At 37.7% G+C, this 21,683-nt stretch overlaps 1 protein-coding gene across 2 annotated transcripts in view; it reads right to left on the reverse strand.

Annotated features, from left to right (window-relative positions):
* Window positions 1-2,687: 2,687 nt before the first annotated feature.
* Window positions 2,688-21,683, reverse strand: part of LOC148952479 (serine/threonine-protein kinase RIO3) — a 149,504-nt gene continuing 130,508 nt past the window's right edge. For both annotated transcript variants that reach the window (XM_089088969.1, XM_089088970.1), the window contains exon 12: window positions 2,688-2,960. In XM_089088969.1, the coding sequence (XP_088945095.1) occupies window positions 2,850-2,960 (111 nt within the window). In that variant the 3' untranslated portion in view covers window positions 2,688-2,849. The remainder of the gene's footprint in view (window positions 2,961-21,683) is intronic.

The following is a 21,683-nucleotide window of genomic DNA, read 5'->3' on the forward strand; positions in this document are numbered from 1 at the left end:
GATTATGTAAATCAAGTTCTCGGAAATCCACTTCCCCTTCGATTAAGCAATCAATTTCTCGGAAATCCACTTCCCTCCGAGTCCTAGATCAATACATATCTTCCCCCCGTCAATACGTATGTGCAAACTTCGCCCCGGAGTCAATACACCTGGACGAAAAACAACAAATCAATTGACATTGACCCCATTAGACTCGATCGATAATCCCTGAATAAAATTATGTCCCGTCGGCTTTAGACTAAATTATAGATGGCAGCACGCAGTGTAATCAGGGCTGGTAGGCTACCCCCTTCTCTACTCCCCTCCGAAAAAAAATCTTGGGTATGGCCTTGAGTTTCACTATTTCCTCTTCATCACTAGGCTGAAACCCTACTTCTGTGTGGAGCATGTAATCTACCCACGATTATCGTAATTCTAGAACCCGATGTCCGGCAGAATTAGTCCAGTCAGAGTGAGGATAAGGGTCCCCCCCCCGTTGAGTACTGAAGTCCATATTTCTTTTACCTGCGTCTTCATATCTATGTGTCTAATCTTGATATATATCCGTCTAAGTATCTAGAATCTCGAATTCAAAAGATTTCTTCCAAGTTAATTCTGTCCCTAGAGATATTCTGAACATTTAAAGATGTTAAATTGTTCAATTCGTAGTTCCAATTTAACTTTTCTCCAGCAATGAACAGTTCATCCTTTAGATTCTCTACTGTTAGCTTAATGGGCACCACTTCATTCTTTGTATGCTCTCTATAAATTCCGTTTGCTTTAATGAAGCCAGTTGCCATTGAACAGCTTGGAAGTACCTAAAAAATTGAGCTTTCCGACAGAAGATCACCTTACTTAATTGATTATTTGCATGTTATAAAAATTTTCTTTTTTCCTCATGTACGACGACGAAATTATTTATAATGAGTGACCTACATATTGAATAAATGGATTAGTATATTTATGTATTGCTGTCCAACATAATTTCCCGACCTTAACCTCGTCGTTCATAAAGTTTGCTAAACTAAAAGAAGGTATCAACACAATGCTGATGACAAATTTTGAAGTACATATTATAGGGTGTCTTGAGAAAATATTATTTCTGGAACAGGGTATATGGCAGTGACCTTGTTTCTTCTTAAACAACGGTTACAATTGTTCACTACAGATTCTACTTCCCATTTTTCTCAAATATACATTTACACCTCAATCATCATAATTTTTTACCCCCATGTGTATACCCCAGTAAAGGCTCGGATGTATAAGTACCACTCCGATCTCCAGTTTTTTTGGTAGGAAAGTCCTGTATTGAGGACTAGTTTTCCAATGGCCACAAGTCCTTCTCACACGGCAAACCCTCTGCAAGCACTAATCAAAGGCTTTCTAACATTAGCCGTTCCTGAGATATCGCAAATACACGCTTGTGTCGACCTTGGATGCACATACTGTCTTTTGATTTTGTTCAACATCCCTCTCAACATACTCGGAAAGTTTTAGCTAAATACCCTTAGCCGTTCCTAGGATACTGCATATATATCCTTTTGACCATCTGGATGTACATAGTGTCACTTAATTTAATTTCAAAACCCCCTGAACATGCCCAGAAAGTTTGAACTTAATACCCTTAGCCATTTCTAAGACAATGCAGATACAGTCTTTCAACAGCCTAGATGCACATAGTATCTTTTGATTTAATTCAACATACCCAAAAACATGCCTTGAAAGACACAACGTGACAAAGTTAGCTGTTCCTGGGAAATTGCACATACGCTCTTTTGACAATCCGAGTACACTTAATGTCATTCGATTTAGTTTTATATCTCCCTCAACTTTCCCTGAGAGATTTAACGTAATGCCCTGTTCAGTTCCTGAGATATTGCATCTATTCCATTTCGACAACCTGGATGCACATAAGCTCTTTTATTGTTGTAGTAATAGAAGGAATAGTATTAGTAGTTGCAGTCACAGTTGTAAGAAGTCGTGGTCGCTAGTAGTTGTAGTCGCATTTGCAAGTAGTTACAGTCCTAGTCATGTGATTTTCCTTGTTGCTCAGGATGGGCAACAGGAAATATCTCTCTATGATCTTTCAGTGCCCCCACTACTGAAGAAGAGAAAAGAAATAATAAGAAAAAAAAGGAGACACTTCACTACTTCCCATGCGAAAAATTAGTCTTCCTTGTTGCTCAAGAGGGGAAGTGTGATTCTCCCATACGGGGTTTTCGGACTATGGTAATTCCAATTCTGCAGTTTTCATTTCAATCCAACACCATTTTCAAGGGTTTCAGGCTATTTTTCGAAATTGCCAGACATTTATTTTCGCAATAAAATTTTACCAATGAGATTTATCGAAATGATAATTATCATTCCTGAATCAGCTTCAAATGGAGTGTCCTCCTCACTTGAAAATTTTTTTTCGTCAAAAAATTTTGAAAATTTTCAATTACCATGGGCTAGAGTTCGTTCTTTATTACGTTGCAGCCCACTACAACCGTGATTTGCATCGTTTGATATATATCAAACATAGGGTTTTACCCTATTTTTCAAAATTCCCATCTGCTGATAACCAGCTCATCCTCCCTTTGCGCAGAGGTAAACAGCTTTAAAAAAGCTTGGTAAACAGCTTTAAAAGTAAAAAACTTAAAAATAAAGTATTGTCCTAAATTCCTGATGTCTTGTTAGACTAAAACAATGAAACAAAAAAAAAAGGAAAAAAAAAATCTTAATTCAAACGTATCTTCCACAAGAAATATAATCAAAATTATCACTAGCAATTAATGCCATAAAAAAATTTCTCAATGAAAGAACATCAATCAGAACTATTGCCCATCGCAACGGGCTTTGTTGTCAGAAAAAACATCCCTTGGACTTGTTTACTGCGATCCCGATTCAGATTGAAGTTTGTCCCAGCAATAATCAAAGGGGTAAGTTTTGGTAGATGCCGAATGAGTCAGTAGTTCTTCATTCCTTTCATAGTCCTGAATCTAAAACAAGAGCTATTAGTATACTATCAAAAAATGTCAAAACATAAGAGTAACACTGTCGCGCAAGTTTTTTATTGCATTAGATTAGACAATAGAGAAAATTAAATCATTGGAAAAAAAGAACAGAGCAAAAAGAGTAAAAATCCAAGCTACAGGAAAAAAAACACACGCTAATACACAATAAAGGGTTTCAGTTAAGGGAGGGAAGATAGAAAAAACAAAAGAATGAACAATTGAAAGAAGCAGATAAAATCCGGAAGCCTAAATAATATAAAAAGTAATATAGATTAAAATGAAACAAAAAAATTATAAATACAAATGGGAATTAATAAATGCAAGTTGAAACTTCGAAAAAAATAAATTATTGGGGGGTAATTTAAAAAACAAAAATAAAACAGGCTTTGTTTCTTTTATAAAAGAAACAGCAAAACAAACTAATGAAAAATGAAATAGTTTAAGATTTTGAAAAAAAAATTTCTTGGCAGTTAGATTGAAAAATACATTTTTTTTTTGGTATTTGGATTTTTAAAAAAATCAAAACATTGCCACCTCGTATTTTGACAAATACAGCCTTAAAAAAGCAGGCCCATTCTACAAAAACTTATTCCCACACCCCCACCCACCCCAAAAAATGCTGATTTTGATTTTTATGTACAAGTTACACAGGGAAATACAGTGTTTGGCTCAGTAAAGGGTCTTATGCGATTAATACAATTAATTCAGAGGGACTAATCACGGTAAACACAGTTATGAAATAGTTTGGAATCCAGGCAAAAATAATGTTTAAATTTAAGCTTTGAGTTGATTAATATGCAACAAAAGGTTTGACTATGCCATCTAACGTAATCGGCCAAGCTGAATGTAGGAATTTACATTATATAGTTGAAAAGTAAGCGCAACATTCCTTTTCTCCTATCTCCTGAAAAGCCAAAGGAAAATTCCCTTAATATAGGTAAAAATTCAAAAAGAGCTTAAAAATCGCCAAAGTCAGATGTAGCTTAATGTCAACTCAACTTGGATTTAAAGCATTCAGTGCTTTCTTCTACACACTGAGTAAAAGGTAAAGGTAAAGAATACGGCATTGGACTTTACAGTCCCTACCGGCGGTGCTGATCTCCGTTTCTTAGCCCTAAAGCCAGGAGGTCTGTGCTTTCGCAACCCCTTCCTGCTTACCTTCCCCAGATTTCTCCAGGTACCCATTTAGAGCTGAGTCAACTCTGGTTGAGCTTACAGAGTCACGCCACTGACCCCATCCCAAACCAAATAATTGGATACACTACACACTGAGTGATTGTGATATGCCACATTTTTATACACGACATAGTAAATTGCCGAAAATATTCGTTCCATATATACTCCTGAGAATATTGATCTGATATATTTTGTTTGATCCAGAAGATTGGTGACTTCTGGGGCAAGAAAGAAATTGTTACTATTAAAATAAACTGCCCGATACTGGAAAACCACTTTAAAGTAGATAATCTTTACATAATCTGCTAAAATAAAAAGTCAAATCAATCCAGGACACTTGTAAGCCTTAGGCATGAGAAAACACACTTAAACACTTCACTTATATATTCCTGAAATTTGGCCTTTAGCTTGCCAATGGGAGATATTGTGGAAGGAGAAAAAAGGAAACTGAATGTGTATTTATGTCTTCTTACTGGCGGAGAAACTGACCTTAGGACCTTGCTAAAAAGCAATTGTTTAGAATGAAAACAGCCGAAAAGACCGAAATCAGCATAGATTTTGTTTTCTTTCCCATGCGGACGGAAAAGAGTCCATTAAAATTCCGACGACAAAGACGAATTTCTGAACAGGGAAAAAAGAATAATTTTGAGGGAAAAAAATATCAAAACTCATATGAAGATAATGAAGCAAGAAATTACAATGAACGCTCACTAGCAAAAAGACAGCAATTAAAACAGGTTTAACCAGTTTCCCTTTTCTAAACTACTTTTAACGTCGAAAGTTGATTTCTTTATTCTAAAAACTTCGCACCATGCAAAGAGTAAGGTTGAAAAAAAATTTCGAAAAAAAAAAAATATATACATCTTCCGAGGTCAAGCGGTACAGGTTTGGCAGCATCTGATTCCCTTCACCTCTACCTGCCGGTCAAGGAGACATGGGGTCAAGGGGTTTTGTTTAAAAATGAGGAACTGAGGTATATTTTGCCAGATGTGTGGAGGTGTGGATGAGAGTATGGGTTATTTGATATATGAATGTGAAGAATTGAGTGAGTTGTGAAATAAAGCATATGGAGAATGTAGGTTTGACGAGAGATAGCTGGTGAACGTAATGGGTGATGAACTTTTGAAAGGGTTTAAAATTTAGGAAGAATTCTCACGCAGCAATGGAACACAGAAGTAGATTTTTGTGATTTGTGTTTTCTTTGTTTATCTAAAGTCAATTATTAGAAGTGAATTTTCTTTTTTGTTTGGTATTGCCATGGCCCAAGGGCTTTTAGCGCAAAAAAAAACAACTTGTTATTACTTATTATTATATCGCTTTTTGGTACTTTTTGATGTTTTCATTCTAAACAGTGGAGTTCTTACGAGGTCCTGAAACTTACAAACCGAACGAAGCCGAAAATCTAAAAAGGAATCATCATAATAATCAGCATATAAGAAGAATTTGAAAATATAAAACGCAACTGGTTTGACTGAAAACAATAGAAAGTACCAAATATCCATATGCACTTTTTCTAATTTGAAAACTGAAGAGTTTATTCAAGGTCCAAACACAGTTCTGATAACGAAAACAATGACACTATAGTTTCGGTTTATTTTTTTACAGTAAAGTACAAATTACTATCCTCACTCTATGGATTATTGATAGTAATCTAGGACCTATTATCTTACTGCTTGGAAACCAGGCCCATAATTATTCAACTAGACAAGCTCAGAATGTCCGAACACCTTTTGTTCCGTCGATGTGATCTACCTTTTCTTTTATGAATGTAGGACCTAAGTGTTGGCTAGATGTCTCTGAAGATATTAAACATATTAAGGAATTTTCTGAGTTTGTATTTCGAGTTAAAGGACTTAGTGTTAGTGGTACTTATTAAGAACCCAGAAAAGACGCGATATATTGTATAGCGAACATGAAAAAAGAAACTAGCCAAGCAGGTTTTTTTAATGGAGAATTCCTATGCCGAGCATTGCCCAGGGGTTTACATATTTAAACTTTAGTTTTTTGGGGTTGAAGGGGCAAAAACAGGTACCTAGTTTAGGTTAGGTTACGTATTTAATATATGCTATGCTGTACTCCCCCCCCCCCTCGTGTGCAAATATATAGTCTTATTTTGTTCATAAACTATTATATTTTCATCCTATTATGTTTTAGTTCAATAGCATTAACGAAACTTCACTTCTCGCGTCTTTTCTGGATTCTTAACAAGTACCGTTTTAGTATGTATGGGTAAAGGGATTACTCTCCAGTTATTTAATGTAGATGGCCAAAATGTAAGTCAGTATTATTGTGTGTGTATTTAAGTGGTTAATTATTATTAATTAAGATCAGAAAAGTTATGCGTATTTAAATTAGTAACAAAAATTATAATGAGAATTGACCCTAAAACAGACATCATTGAGTCCTCTAGGGGGCAGAGTTGTTAATTGAAGTTTACAATATTTTTTATGTATTTTTTCTTGTTATTTGTTTTTGATTCAATATATTTATCTCTTTATCGAAGTGATTAAGAAGGCAGAGAATGACACTTACTCTTTACTCTTAATGAATTACTGCACGTGTGAAATACTTAAAAGAGCATTCAATTTTAGCTCATCAAACTTTGATTCGACAACCCAGACTAAGAGTAAAAACATGCGTAAATCCTACAATTTTAAAAATTAACTCGTAGTTCATCTTCTTTTTTGTTTATACTGGTTACATTCACTTGCTATGCTAAGCAACCATGGTGAGCTATGGTAATATAGATTACCATATGGTGTGCTGTATATGATAATATCGCATTGTAGCTATGCTATATGCCATAGTCAATTATGCCATAGTTGACTATCGTAAGTTGAACGAAACGAAAAAAGTAAGAGATATGTTACCAAATGTTTGTAAATTTCAAATGTTAGTAAATTTGGTAGCTCATGAATAATGCAAGGCAGGAACCGCCACCATAACACACAATCACAAGCGTGTCTATCTTCCCTGCATGCTTAGGCACGTGTATGTCCAGCACAGTTTATATAATTATCCAGTATGATCATTCCCTATCTCACCCATTATAAAAACCAGGACCGGAGTGCGAGTGCTCCAGAGAACGTAGAAACATAAGCGGCATCAGATCTTTTCACGGGTAGACAAGTCAGACGCGAAACAATCGGAAACAAGTGGAAACCCGCTATTACGAATAATGCATTTTGTAACCAAGTCAGACGCGAAACAATCGGAAACAAGTGGAAACCCGCTAACACACTGATCCATAACTGCACGAAGAAGTGGGAGGAGCTTTTTCTTCGCACCGAGAACGAAGACCACAAATGATCTGCGATAAGCTTACTGGATAATTATATAAACTGTGATGTCCAGATACCAATATCCAGGCCGTTTCCGTTCACATGTAAAAATTCGACACGCACTAAGTTACAGCTAAGCATATAGTTCTAGAGCAGTGTTGCCACCCTGACCTGGAAGAATTTACTAAATCTGAGAAGAAAAATTTATTAAATCGCATCTGTTTTTACGAAATGCTTAAAAAAATTTTTTGCGCTCACCATTAACCATCGATTTTTACTATACGAGGATAATCAATAGGATTTTCACAATCTTTTTTCCTTTTTCTTCTTTTTTTTCTCTTTTCCTCTTTTCTTTCGTTTTCATAGTATGATTGAAAATTCTGGAAACACATAAGTTCAAAAATCCTTTTTTATTATTATTATTATTTGGATGTACTACTGGATAGGCTTCATATTCCAGATGCAGTGTATGCAAGACGTCAAACAATAGTCTGGAATCTTGGATTCTGCTGGTGAAGCCGGCTCTAAATTTATCAACGGTCTTCAAGTCATAAAATTCAGATATGTTGAAAAAGTAAAAAACAATCAACGAAGAAAAACAGCTACAACTCATAATCACGAAGCAATTCAGGCGATGGAGTGCTTAATAGTGCTTAATGGTAACCTTTTGGTTAGGTTACGTGTAAGGATACTGGATCATGTTTAATAATCATGAGTTAAACAATTCCCTCCTCCCATTTGTACAAGAACATACGTAATACTGCACGATAGAACCCGCATATATAAAACTGTTTTCTATTTTTCAATTTTATTGGACTAGCAAAAAGCCCACTTTACGGAGTTTCCAGTGGCCCTCACTTCGCTTGGGCAATACTGCAAGCAGCTACGGGGCCTTCTTGACTTATGTCCCAGTTGTCTTCATGGGTCGCGTTGGGGCCATTTCCTTCACAAACTTATAAATTAGTTCCCAGTATGATGGTCGGTCGTCAGCTTGTTTGTGAAGGAATAAGAGGTCACCTCCGAAGTTGTCTCCCCATCTCTTCCTAGGTCTTCCAGGTGAGCGACTACCGTAGACTCTTCCTTCAAAGGCAACTTCCTGCCAATCTTCGATTGGCAGTAACGTAATCCATAAAATTAGCCAAATACGTTCTGGGATCACCCTGGCTATACATTACGTACAAAAAAAAAAAGAAGAAAAAAAAGAAGAATGCAAAATAGAAATTGAAGCCAAACTGAAGAAGAAAAATAGAAGAATACCAAATTGAAAAAAAAACACAAACACCTCGATTTAAACAGAGATAAGTTTATAATTAGTTTTGAGTCAATGTGTTGAATGTGCGAAAGAGAGAGAGAAGAGAGAAATTCATTTTTATTAAAGACCAATATTCACAACAAAATCATATAAAACAGACCTGCCTCGTGAAAATCTATACAGATTTGTTTGTGGCAGGACTCAATATTTTACTCACTTACTACATATATATTGAAAAAAAAGAATAATGCAATCATATAAATAAATAAAAAATAAACCTCGTGGGAAACCGCAAACTAATACTTAGAGAAGATAGAAGACAGAATGCAGCCCCCCCTCACCCATCCTTCTTCATTTAAGAAATTCTTTATCTTATTCTTAAAAGAGAACACACTCTCAGCCATCCTAGTGCTTTCCGGAAGACTATTCCATACCGAAACACCCGCATGCCTAAATACAAAACTAGGCCTAGCAGTGTATCGTCTCTCCGAGGGGCTAATAACTGACCGTCGCAGGTGTCCCTTCCTTCGTGCCTCCGTGCCTCCGGCACACCTGAAACAGCGTGTTCCTGGAAGCGAAGGAACACAGTTTTATCTTTCGATGATCGACAGTGTACGGCGTGTTTTTTACGACGGCAAACTTTCTCCTCTTGAGAGGTTATCTTTGCTTGGTCGTGTTGTTTACTGCGTTCGACATTAGAGATCCTGGGTCCTAAACAGTGGACATTATGCTTTGAACGAGAATTTTATTACCACAAACCTTTACCATTGCCTATAGATAAATATGCATTCCCTAGTGCTTCTCATTCGTCGATTCAAACGGCTTGGGCTCGAACGTCTTTTCAAACTCTCCGACATGAGTAGCCAACCGTGTGAAGATTTTTTTAGGAAGATGCAGTCTCAAACCAGCACTTACAGTACTGTAATAAACTTTTCGTTCCTCCAAATTCTACATCAAATTCGTCGATTTGAAAGTATAACGGATTTTGAAGCTCAATATTCTAATGAACAGTTGACCTTGCCCAAGGCTAAGCGAGTTAGATCCATTGGTGTTGTGTCTGTCAGTTCCGATTTTTCTTTGCCCGGGGACGATGAAATCAAGCTCGAGCTAGGGCGAGCTCGTATTGAAAGCCAGCGAATAATGAAAGCCTTGATACCCGAAGACGTACTTTCTGCTTTCGGTAACCAAGTACCGAATGTTCGTCTTTCTGTACTTCACGACAGTGACTCAGACGATGACTCAAAGGAAAACACTCTGTCCGATAAGCAGGAAAAGGCTTCCACGATTGACACTAAATCAGGCTCGGAAAGTGACGGCATCTTTGAAGATTTGCCAGTGATTGCTCACTGTTTGAAACACCAAGTTGAGAAAAATTGGGTTAGTGAGCCTGTGACAAACATGAAGAATTCTAGGTTTTGTCTTGTCAAGACTTCTGACGGCTCCATAACACCAATAAAAAAAATCCATGCTATTGTGGCTTCTGAGGAAAAGTTCTGAAAAGCTGAATAGTGACCGATTATAACGGGTGATGGTCCAGGGCCGACGAATAGGACTACGTGAGTCACCACAAACCAATGCAGAGGTCGGTGTGAAATCGGAATTGCGTATCGGTGAATGGTGCGTTTACAGACCGGTTGGCAGGGGAAAGAGAGTATTAATTGGGCGGGTCATACAGTTTGGCTACTTGTCTGGGTGAAGATGCCACTCTGTTGACACGCAGAATATGGCGATGCCGTTCCCTGACGACATAGGAATTCTGTGCCAGTGGTTCCGGCTGAATGCTGATCTCACATTAACTGCCACATTGGTAGACCAGGGCTACTGTAACTCCAGCCTGTATATCATGCATTCAGCAGAACCCGTTTCTATGGAAATCGGCACCAACATTGTCTTTGGCTTTGACTCAGACGTCTTCACAAAGCTGAATTCATTTATCCAGAAGAAAGGGTTCCACTTTTTTGATGTCTCGTCAGCATCGCAGTCATGATGTTAAAAATGGCACCTAAACCCAAAACTGACCTCAAGACCATAATCACCACCATCGCCAAGTTCTGTGTGTCAAAAGAAGGAATTTTGTTTAACATTTTTCAGAGGTAGTTGTTATTTTTTTCCCTCCTCTCCTCCTCTCCACTCGGTGATATTTTAATACAAAAATATATAAATCTTAAAACTTTATACATTATCATATCACCTAAACTTCAAAAAAAAAAATTATTATATACCAGTCAATGTATTAGTGGACATGAAGGCACACTACCATTTAACTTTTTTCTTGCCAAATATCTATCGCTCCCCCCGTTTCAGGGTGTCCTTCCCCCTCTAGGAGAACGCTTTTCCGGTGGCATTTTTACTTCAATTTCTTAAAATTTATATCCTTCAATTTTCACTAATACGATTTCGAATTTTAAAGGTGGTCTTCCAAAAGGCTTACTCTTACAACTTTAAAATTTTTTAACACAAAAAAAACTATTTGCTCTCCCGTAGACTGGGCGTCCTCCGTCCACAAGAAACCCATTCTTGCGGTGGCACTTTTCTCCTTCCTTTTTTTTCAGCCCTTTTTACAACCAACCTTAATCAACAAAAAAACAAACAAAATACAACCAACCCATCAACAAAAAACCAAAAATAACCTTAATACCGACGTGCATGAGGGCACAGAACTGAACAGAATCTTGAACCATGTCTCCTACGGACGAGGAGGCCACCCACGGCGGGGCTGGTCCTTCCAGCTCAAGTGCGTGTACCAATAAATATCTGAGAAACTAGTTATTTTTTTTAGTTGGTTGCTTTACTTAGCGCTTTTTACTAATAACTCGGTAGTAACAGTTTTTCTGACTGCTGCTTTACAGTTTTCTCTTCAAATACCCAAAGGCCTGGGTTTAATACCAAGAAAGTTGGATTCTAAGTACATTCGGGAAAAAGGAATCTGTGTTTCTTCCAGATCCTTTTGTGTAAAAGCAGCAGATTTCTTTTTTTTTTTAGTACAATTAATAATATTAGATCAATTGGTGCGTAATGACACAACCACAAAACAGAGGAGAAGGTATGATAAAAGGGAGGGATATCTGAAGACGTCATAAAAGGTTACTTCTACCGCTGGCCAAGCCATATTTAATAGGGCTGCAAAGCGTGACGTCAATTTTTGGGCGGGAAATTCAAATAACGATGAAACGTGAATGCGTAGACACGTTTTTTCGGAACTTGGGCGAATTGTTTTGGCCTAAAATATTTGTCGTAGATCCTACTAATCCACCAGAACGTTTTCACGTCGAAATAATACTAGGAATATTGACAATCAGTTGTTAGTTACAACTAGAAACCACGTTTCACGGTACTTTGAATTTCGCACCTTGCTTTTTACGTCATCACCGCTCAGCCCTATGTTGTATAACTTAAAAACCGTGTTCCGGGATTTTCTTTGAAATTTCGGGATTTTTTTTTTGAAGAAAAATCGGAATTTTATTTTTGAGCTGGTTTTTTGAGCTCGTGTCAAAGCAGCAGATTCTTTCTTTTTTTAGTACAATTAAGAATCCGAGATCCAAGGGTGCGTCTTGGCACAGCCACTAAACAGAAAAGCAGGTATGATAAAAGGGAAAGGGACGTGTGAAGACGTGATAAAAGGCAACTTTTACCGCTGGTAAAGTCATATTCAATAGGGCTGCGAAGCGTGATGTCAATTCTTGGGCTGGAAATTCAAATTACGATGAAACGTGGATGTGTAGACATGTTTTTTCGGAACTTTGGTGAATTATTTTGGCCTAAAATATTTGTCGTAGATCCTACTAATCCACCGGATCGTTTTCACGTCGAAATAATACTAGGAATATTGACAATCAGTTATTAGTTACAACTAGAAACCACGTTTCACGGTACTTTGAATTTCGCACCTTGCTTTTTACGTCATCACCGCGCAGCTCTATGTTGTATAACTTAAAAACAGTGTTCCGGGATTTTTTTTTGAAATTTCGGGATTTTTTATTGAAGAAAAATCGGAATTTTGTTTTTGAGCTGGTGGCAACGCTGCATGTGTAATAGGAAAAAGTGACACCATCAGTGCCATCGTAGGGTTACCTAGTTTTTGCATGGATATCAACAACTTGCAGTCCTTCGTTCTTCTTCTTTAGGCACATATCAGTTGTTTTCAGTCTTGGGGGTTCTTTTCCTTGCCAAACAAACCCGTAAATGATTATTTCCAAGTTTTAAAAGATCGCTTTTCAAGGTGCTGAAATATTCGACAGATACCGAATAACAGGCAAGCTGTATATATTTACATATTGCGCCCTTTGGAATATTTTATAAGTTTCCTTCCCTGTCCATTTTTAATGCCTCCGGCGGGCCTCCGTGCCTCATGCCTCCAGGTGTCCCTCAAAATGCCCAGATGTTAACCCCTCGCGTCTCTCTTGTACTAGCTCCGCGGATTTCCTTGTATCATAAGAATGGTACGTACAATTCGATGATAAAACATCACAAAAATAATTAGGTGCTAATTTATTTAAACACTGATACACGAAAATACTGCCCGACATTTAAAATATTAAAATGGCGATAACAATCCATTGTACGTTCACATTTTTCAAAATCACCGAGCAGGCGTAGCGCTTTATTCTGCACAATTTGTATCTGTTTAAAATTTACAACAAAATTAATAGCCCACACAGAACAACCGTATACAATGTATATGTAAGGATGAATAAGTGAATTATATAAAATTTTCAAAACTGAGACAGGAAAAACATGTTTAAATCTACGAATCAGCCCTAAGCCCCGCGCAACTTTCACCGATACAATTTCACCATGTTGTTTCCAATTTAAATTACAATCAATCTGAAAACCAAGATACCGTGTATCAAATATCTGCTTAATATCCGTACCATTAAAATTATCTAAACCAAAAACATTATCAATAACTCCAGTACGACTAAAGATCATGTAATTAGTTTTTCTCGCATTCATTGTAAAGCAACTAAGACTAGTAAAAACATGCAGGTTAAGAAGAACTTCATTTGCTTTTCAAACAAGCTCACTCAAAGTCTTTCCAGCAATCGTTATAGCTGTGTCATCCGCAAAGGATGTTATGGCGGCATCAGGAATGTAGAATCGTATTGTTTCAACGTAAATTAAATATAAAAGCGGACCTAATACAGAACCTTACGGTACTCCACATAGTATATATTACAGGACGAGGTGAATTGACAATGTCCCCCGCTACTTCACGCATTGATCTACCATACAAATACGAACGAAACCAATCACTCCAATTTCCTTTCATCCCTAAATGTGACATCCTATCTAACAACAGCTCAAAATCAACAGTATCAAAAGCTTTCTTAAAATCAATAAAAATAGTTAAAGGAGTAGAGCCTCTCTCGAATACATTGTTTAAAACATCAAGAAGATGGTGCACTGCATGACTAGTAGAATGAGATTTTCGGAATCCAAATTGTGTGTCACATAAAAACCCAAGCGAATTAAGGTAGTAATACAGGTTTCTTATGAACAACCTTTTTAAACATTTAGAGAACAGTTGCAGAATCGATATAGGTATCTGTGTTGCCACTTATGCCGCATTTCTTGGCATTACGCCATGATTCTGAGAAAAATGCCGCATAAAATTTGAATCATGCCGCACGCTGTGATTATGCCGTAAAATGGCTTTTTATACCGGATTTGTTCACGCATATAAAATTTGTCCAACTTTAAGTTTCTTATCTTTCGCAAATGTCTTTGTTGCATAAAATTGGGATTTCAAAGACGCGGCCGACTCGTTTCCCGGAAGTCAACTACGGACCTTAATTAATGACCCGTCTGTGGTCGGCAGCATGTCCCCTGGGAGGCCAGTGTGCTCGAAGGGGGTTGAGTTATTTTTGCGGATTTGACAACGCTTTGACGTTCGAGTTTTTCAGTTCATCTCATGACTTCATTGACCTCTGTCAGCTCAGCCCAAGTGGTTTCAAGTTAGCAATAAGGACCAGACAGACTTTTCTTGTTTCACAGGATTGTCTGATGGTATTGATGGCAAGTAATAACTATATTTAAGTAGCCTAGGTGTCGTAAGAACCGTCATTAGCCAAAATGTGGGGAGGAGGGGAGGAGGTATTTATCGACTCGCTAGTCTTTTTACCGACTGTCTTATGAAGACAAAAACGACTAATATTGAGAAAAAAACGACTGTGTTGACAAAAATTCGGCTGATTTTAAGAAAATTGTTGTTTTAACTATTTCCAAGAAGAAACCGACTGTTTTTAAGAAAAATCTACTGTTTCCAAGTAAAAAATTGACTGTTTTCACGAAAAATAGTGGAGCTGCGCGTTGACTCGACTACTTTTTAAAGACTGGCTGACGATATTCGGGGGGGGGGGGGGTGCCTCCCGCCTCGTCGTTATGGCCCTGAATGTAATCAGGTCAGAAAGAGTTTGTTGAGCCAAAAAGTACTGGCCTATCCTAGGGGGTGGGCGGCTTCTATGATCTGTTTTCTGTTTACCAAAATGCATATATCAACTAGTTGCCAGTTTGTTATTCATCATTTCAAAATTCAAATTAATAATATTGTATCAACAAGAAGTATAGTTCCTACCAAAAGTTTTGAAAGCCAGATTCTCACTAGAACAGATCATCGAAATAACGATGATGAAACAGCTAAGAAACATAATTTTTTTCGAAATTAGCAATTTCCTTGTTAGCACTTGTCGACTGTGTCCAGCCTTTCTAGTCTCCGACACGGCTGGCTGGACGCAAAATATCTGATAACTGAATGTGCCTCTGTGAAAGTGAAAAACAAGACCAAAAGTTCTATGGGATCCCAAAAATTCAATATTTAATCCAGACATTGGGTTTTGTCTTCGCCAGACTCCTTGAACATTTTTACTCTTAAAGATCTAGAAACAGATTAAGGCCGAATGGCTAATTTTCTGAAAAAACCAAGTTCAGCTTTGGATTCAGCATGTGTGTTTACCTTTATAAGTCTTATCTATTTTGACGATACCGATCGAAACGATCCTGCCTTCTGCCAATTTTCCGGTTTCGCCGAAATTCCGGAGCATCTTGTCTGGCGAAAAATTGAAGCTCGGAAACGAATTTAGCGTATCTTCTTACCCCTATTTCCAACATCTAGTCAACTTCAAATAAAAAATATACGTATAAAAAATTATCCGGTTTCAGCCGGATATAAGCATCGATAAATAACTAACGCCCCCCACGAATATACAGTGAATGAAATAACCGAGTCAAACTGTAAACGAGGAGAAACTAAGATGATTGGGGCGAAAAACCCTAATGCCCTCTCTAAGAGGGAACAACATATGCAATTGACAGAAAAAAATATAAATGTCTTTAAATTTGTAGCTTTAATAAATCAAATAATATTAACATTTTGATTACTGAACATCAGTACATGTATATTAAACTGACAATGCACATTCATTTGTATTTTTTCAGTAAAGTGCAAATTTTGTTCTGCCCTTGGGAAGGCGTAGGGGTTTTGCGCCCAACTTATGTTAATTTTTGCTCGTTTTGAGTTTGACTTTGTTATTTATTGTAATTTCTGTTCGTTTTGGGTTTCATTTATTAATCGATGCTGATTTGTGGTAATTTCAAGCTTGGTGGATTAGTTTATTTAGTTTTTGATATTTTTTTGTTTAATGGAGTTGGTTAATTTTCTTTGAAAAATCGATTTTGCGGAAAAAGTTTTTTTTAATTAATTTCTGTTCGTTTTATATTGACATAGTCTTTTCAGGGAAAAAGAAAATAACACTTTAAATCTTTTCGTTTTTACGACTTTATAGTTTGGCCTGCTATTTGTATGCAGGAGCAAAATTTTCAGCAATTTTTAACAACATACACACTTTTAGAAATCTGGACACAAATAGTAGTGTTGAATTTAGTTTCATACCTCCTCTAGTTGGCCTAAAATGGAAAACTTGATACCATTCGCAAAAAAATCTGTTTACTTTCCTTGCTAGCAAGGATACACTTACGCTATTTTGATTTGGTTAAATTTTAAGAGCAGAAGTAGCACGGAAAGTTTGGACATGATACCCTCAGTCGTTCTTGCGATACTGCTGAGATGCCTTATTGGGAATTAGCAAAAACACAGTGCATTTTGATTTAATCTTAAGGCAACATTTAGTATTTAAACATAATGGGCAAATGGGAAGGCGGGCGTGGGAGGGTGGAAGTGGAAGGGGGATTAGTTGCCCTCCAATAACTTTTGACTATTAAAAGGGGCATCAGCCCTTTCTATTTTCAATCGAATGAGCCCCTTTTGGAGTTCCCACGACAACTCCTTCAACACGAAGGGCCCTGGTCTAAACAACAACAACAAAAAAAACATCACTAATCACTTTCGACTATTAAAAAGGGTACTAGCCCTTTGAATATCAAATCGAATGAGCCCTTTTTCAAGTTTCTAAGACAAAGATTTCAAAAAAAAACCTTATATGCCCCCAGCGCATAACTTATAACCTTTGCCCTGAGGGTTGTGGGGGAGTGTCCTCCTCAAAAACATATTTTCTATCTGGAAATCAACTACGCTGAACAAAATGGCTATCTCAGAATTCTATTGGATGTGTTTGGGGAAATGATGGGCGTGAGGGGGGTAGTTGCCCTCCAATCAGTTTCGACTATTAAAAAGGGCACTAGCCCTTTGAATCTCCAATCGAATGAGCTTTTTTTGAAGTTTCTACGACAACGCCATCTATAAAAACCTTATATGCCCCCAGGGCATAACTTATAACCATTGCCCTGAGGGCTGTGGGGGAGTATCCTGCTCAAAAATATATTTTTCTATCTGGAAATCAACTACACTGAACAAAATGGCTATCTCAATATTTTGATTGGATGTGTTTGGGGGAATTAGGGGCGTGGGGGGGGCCTAGTTGCCCTCCAATCACTTTCGACTATTGAAAAGGGAACTAGACCTTTGAATTTCCAATCGAATGAGCCTTTTTTGAAGTTTCTAAGAAAACGACTTCTATAAAAACCTTATATGCCCCCAGGGCATAACTTAAAACCCTTGTCTCAAAAACATATTTTCTGTCTGGAAATCAACTACGCTGAACCAAATGGCTATCTCAAAATTTTGATTGGATGTGTTTGGGGGGATGATGGGCATGGAGGGGGGGGGGGCTAGTTGCCCTCCAATCACTTGAGACTATTAAAAAAGGCACTCGCCCTTTGAATTTCCAATCGAATTTGCCTGTTTTGAAGTTTCTACGACAACGCCATCTATAAAAACCTTATATGCCCCCAGGGCATAACTTAAAACCCTTGCCCTGAGGGCTGTGGGGGAGTATCCTGCTCAAAAACATATTTTTCTATCTGGAAATCAACTACACTGAACAACCTGGCTATCTCAATATTTTGATGAGATGTGTTGGGGGTAATACGGGGCGGGGGGGGGGGCTAGTTGCCCTCCAATCACTTTCGACTATTAAAAAGGGAACTAGACTTTTGAATTTCCAATCGAATGAGCCTTTTTTGAAGTTTCTAAGAAAACGACTTCTATAAAAACCTTATATGCCCCCAGGGCATAACTTAAAACCCTTGTCTCAAAAACATATTTTCTGTCTGGAAATCAACTACGCTGAACAAAATGGCTATCTCAAAATTTTGATTGGATGTGTTTGGGGGGATGATGGGCATGGAGGGGGGGGGCTAGTTGCCCTCCAATCACTTTCGACTATTAAAAAGGGCACTGACCCTTTGAATTTCCAATCGAATTTGCCTGTTTTGAAGTTTCTACGACAACAACTTCTATAAAAACCTTATATGCCCCCAGGGCATAACTTAAAACCCTTGTCCTGAGGGTTTTGGGGGAGTGTCCTCCTCAAAAAAAAATTTTCCATCTGGAAATCAGCTACACTGAACGAAATGGCTATCTTAAAGTTTGGGTTGGATGTGCTTGGGGAAATGGAGGGCGTGAGAGGGGGGTTAGTTGCTCTCCAATCACTCTCGACTATTATAAAGGGGACTAGCCCTTTCAATTTTCTATCAAATAAGTTTTTTTGAAGTTCCTATGACAACACTTTCTATAAAAACCTTATATACCCCCAGGGCATAGCTTATAACCCATGCTCGAAGGGCTGTGAGGTGAGTGTCATCGTCGAAAATATAATTTCTTTCTGGAAATCAACTACTTCGAACAAAAGGGCTATCTTAAAATGTTAGGTATTTTAGATGTTTATAATGGTAGACGTGGAAGGGGTGTTAGTTGCCTTCCAATCACTTTAAACTATTAAAAAGAGCACAAGCCACTCCAATTTCCAATCGAATGAGCCCTTTTCCAAGTTTTTACGGCAACTCCCTTCGATACAAAGTGCCCTGGTAAAAAAAAAAAAAAAAAAAAAAAAAACAAAAAAAAAATACATTGCGCGAACATCTTTCTTTTCATCGTTCTTTACTATACTGTTCGTCTGTTCACTAAGAAATCTTACAAGATTGTTGAGTACACTCTTGCAAAGGTTCTTAAGATATAAAAGTCCCCCACAGCAAAGGTCTTGTTTTAGTTGATTTGCTGAAAAATATTCTTTTTTGTTGTTGTGCATATTGATCAAAAAACATTGAAGGGCAACTTGCACACCCTTTTTTCCCAAAGTTACCTGATAAAAATTTCGAGATAGCCATTTTGTTCAGTATAGTTAAAAGATCCAATAACTATGTCTTTAGGGGGTAAAAAGACTCACCCACAGTCCGTGGAGGGTCAAGCTATGAAATTTGCCTATTTTTATTGGGAATTATACAGACATTCTTTTTTGGGAGGGGGGGGTGTGCTTGGGATTGATTTCAATAGGGAGAATCTTTCTTGGGGAGAAATTTGGGGGGGGGGGGAAATTTCCAGGGGAAATTTTACACTGGGGGATTTGACAAAATTCCTATACAAAATTCTTTTTAACTGTCTTACATTCTCTTTTCCAACTCCATTTTGCGTGTAGAGATGTTCCACGGGAATTATCCAGGGGCTATTTTGCGCGTGCTTTGATTTTCGGGGAAAAATTTCCACTGAAGGTGGCATTTCTGGAGTAAGCGAGAAACTGATTAGAGATTAAAGTTTGTATTCAAGTGAAAGTATGCTAAGGAGAATTTTTCAGACTGAATCGCCCGCAAGAAATTTTACAAGGAAGGGGGATTCTCAGTACGGATGGAACTGTCTGGAGAGAATTTGACGGAGGGGGGGGGGTTGCACTTTACGTCGAATGCAATTTCCACGGAGGGGTCTCCCGTAAGGGAGGGGGTATATTTCAAGAAAGATGAACCGGATTTACTGGCATTATTTGAAAAACGATCAGAAATCTAAAAAAAACTAATTTTTTTTTGTATCTCTCCTTACTGAAAGTAAGGAGAGATACATTAAAACTCAAAACGAACAGAAATTATTCCATATTTAAAGGGTTGCCCCTTACTCAATGCATTGCTCCTTACGCTAAAACTGTTAGCCCTTACGAAAAAGCTTCCTGTTCTAATTAAACTGTATTTCAGTAGCCGTTCTTAGAAAATTGGGATAAACAGTCTAACTTTAGCGTAAAGAGCAAGGTCGTGAGGAGGGGCAACCCTTCATCTACTGAATAATATCTGTTTGTCTTGAGCTTTAATTTTTCTCCTTATTACCAGTTTAAAAAAAACTTCTTTTTTATTTATCTAGATATAACCAATACTATAGTCCTTCCTAAAACGGCCCATAATTTGACATAGTATTATGTTATAACACGGTATTATGATAACATCAAGACCCATATTTATATTATGGTAAATCAAAGACTAGCAGGATCAATACTAGCTATATATTTCTCTTGTTTATAGACTAAACGTGTTACAACATAATGACAGAAGTGACAGATATCGATTAAGAATATGAGGACGGTGATAAAGACTAGGAAGATAATCAACCCTCCAGTAAAAAACCGAGGATCACAAAGAAAATGGCAGACCAAAGACACAAAACTGAGTGGGAAAAAGAACCTGACTTTAATGAATCGTTAAGAGAAGTAAAGGTCAAAACTGGCTGACCGGTAATAACAGTGGATATTTAGCTCACTGTACTTACTTCAAAAAGGATTTATTTTATAAAAAAGGGAAACACGACACAAGAAGGCACAAACAGACCACTTCTCCTGAAGAAAATAAAAAAAGCCTGGATGATTTTGTTTTCTAAGAACATGCCATTGAGTCTTGGTCTTCTTTGTGGTTCAAACATCGAAAGAGCGGCCACTGTTGAGGCGAAGCTAGTGACATATCTTGTTGAGCTCGAGCTACTTTATTTGGTTTCTGAAGACTTGCTTAAACTTGTGAAAAGTTTACTAGGACTATATCTCTAGGCCAGGCTACCCTTGGTAAAACTAAAGCGACTAATATTGCCCGACAAGCGTTGGCCCCTTATTAACATATGAAGCTTCTTGAAAACCCCAAAACAAATTTTTTCTCCGTAGTAATTGACGAGACCACAGATTCCTCAGTAGCCAAAGAACTTTCTGTTTGTGTCAGCTTTTGTGACGAAGCAATGAATGTGCAGGTAGATTTGCTCGCTCTTGTCGAATGCAGCGACGGATCAGCGTCTTTTCTATTCAACCAGCTAGGGAAGGTAATGGATGATGTCAAGAAGGCGGGCGTTCCTCTAAAAAACTGGGTCGGATTCTGCTCTGACACAATGAATGCTATGATGGGGATAAACCACTCAGTCAAAACACTTGTTGAAGGGAAATATCCCTGGGTTAAAGTTGTGGAATGTAGCTGCCATCTGTGTGCCCTAGTTGCAAGTCATGCTTGCAAAAAACTGTCCAAGAGCCTCGAAGATCTATGTCGGACTGTGTGCAATCACTTCAGGCATAGTGCAAAACGCCGAGATGCATATAGGAAGGAATTTCAAGTCTTTACTCAAGTAGAACAGCACAGATTCCTTGCTTTGGCTCCAACACGCTGGTTGTCGTTTCATAACTGTGCACGCCGTATTCTTGAACAGTGGGATAGTCTTAAGTTGTACTGGGACTCGTTGGTGCTAGATAACCATTC

The sequence above is a fragment of the Artemia sp. Qi Xiang Cuo genome, chromosome 5 (genome assembly GCF_049724085.1).
Source record: "Artemia sp. Qi Xiang Cuo chromosome 5, ASM4972408v1, whole genome shotgun sequence".
Classification (NCBI taxonomy): Eukaryota; Metazoa; Arthropoda; class Branchiopoda; order Anostraca; family Artemiidae; genus Artemia; species Artemia sp. Qi Xiang Cuo.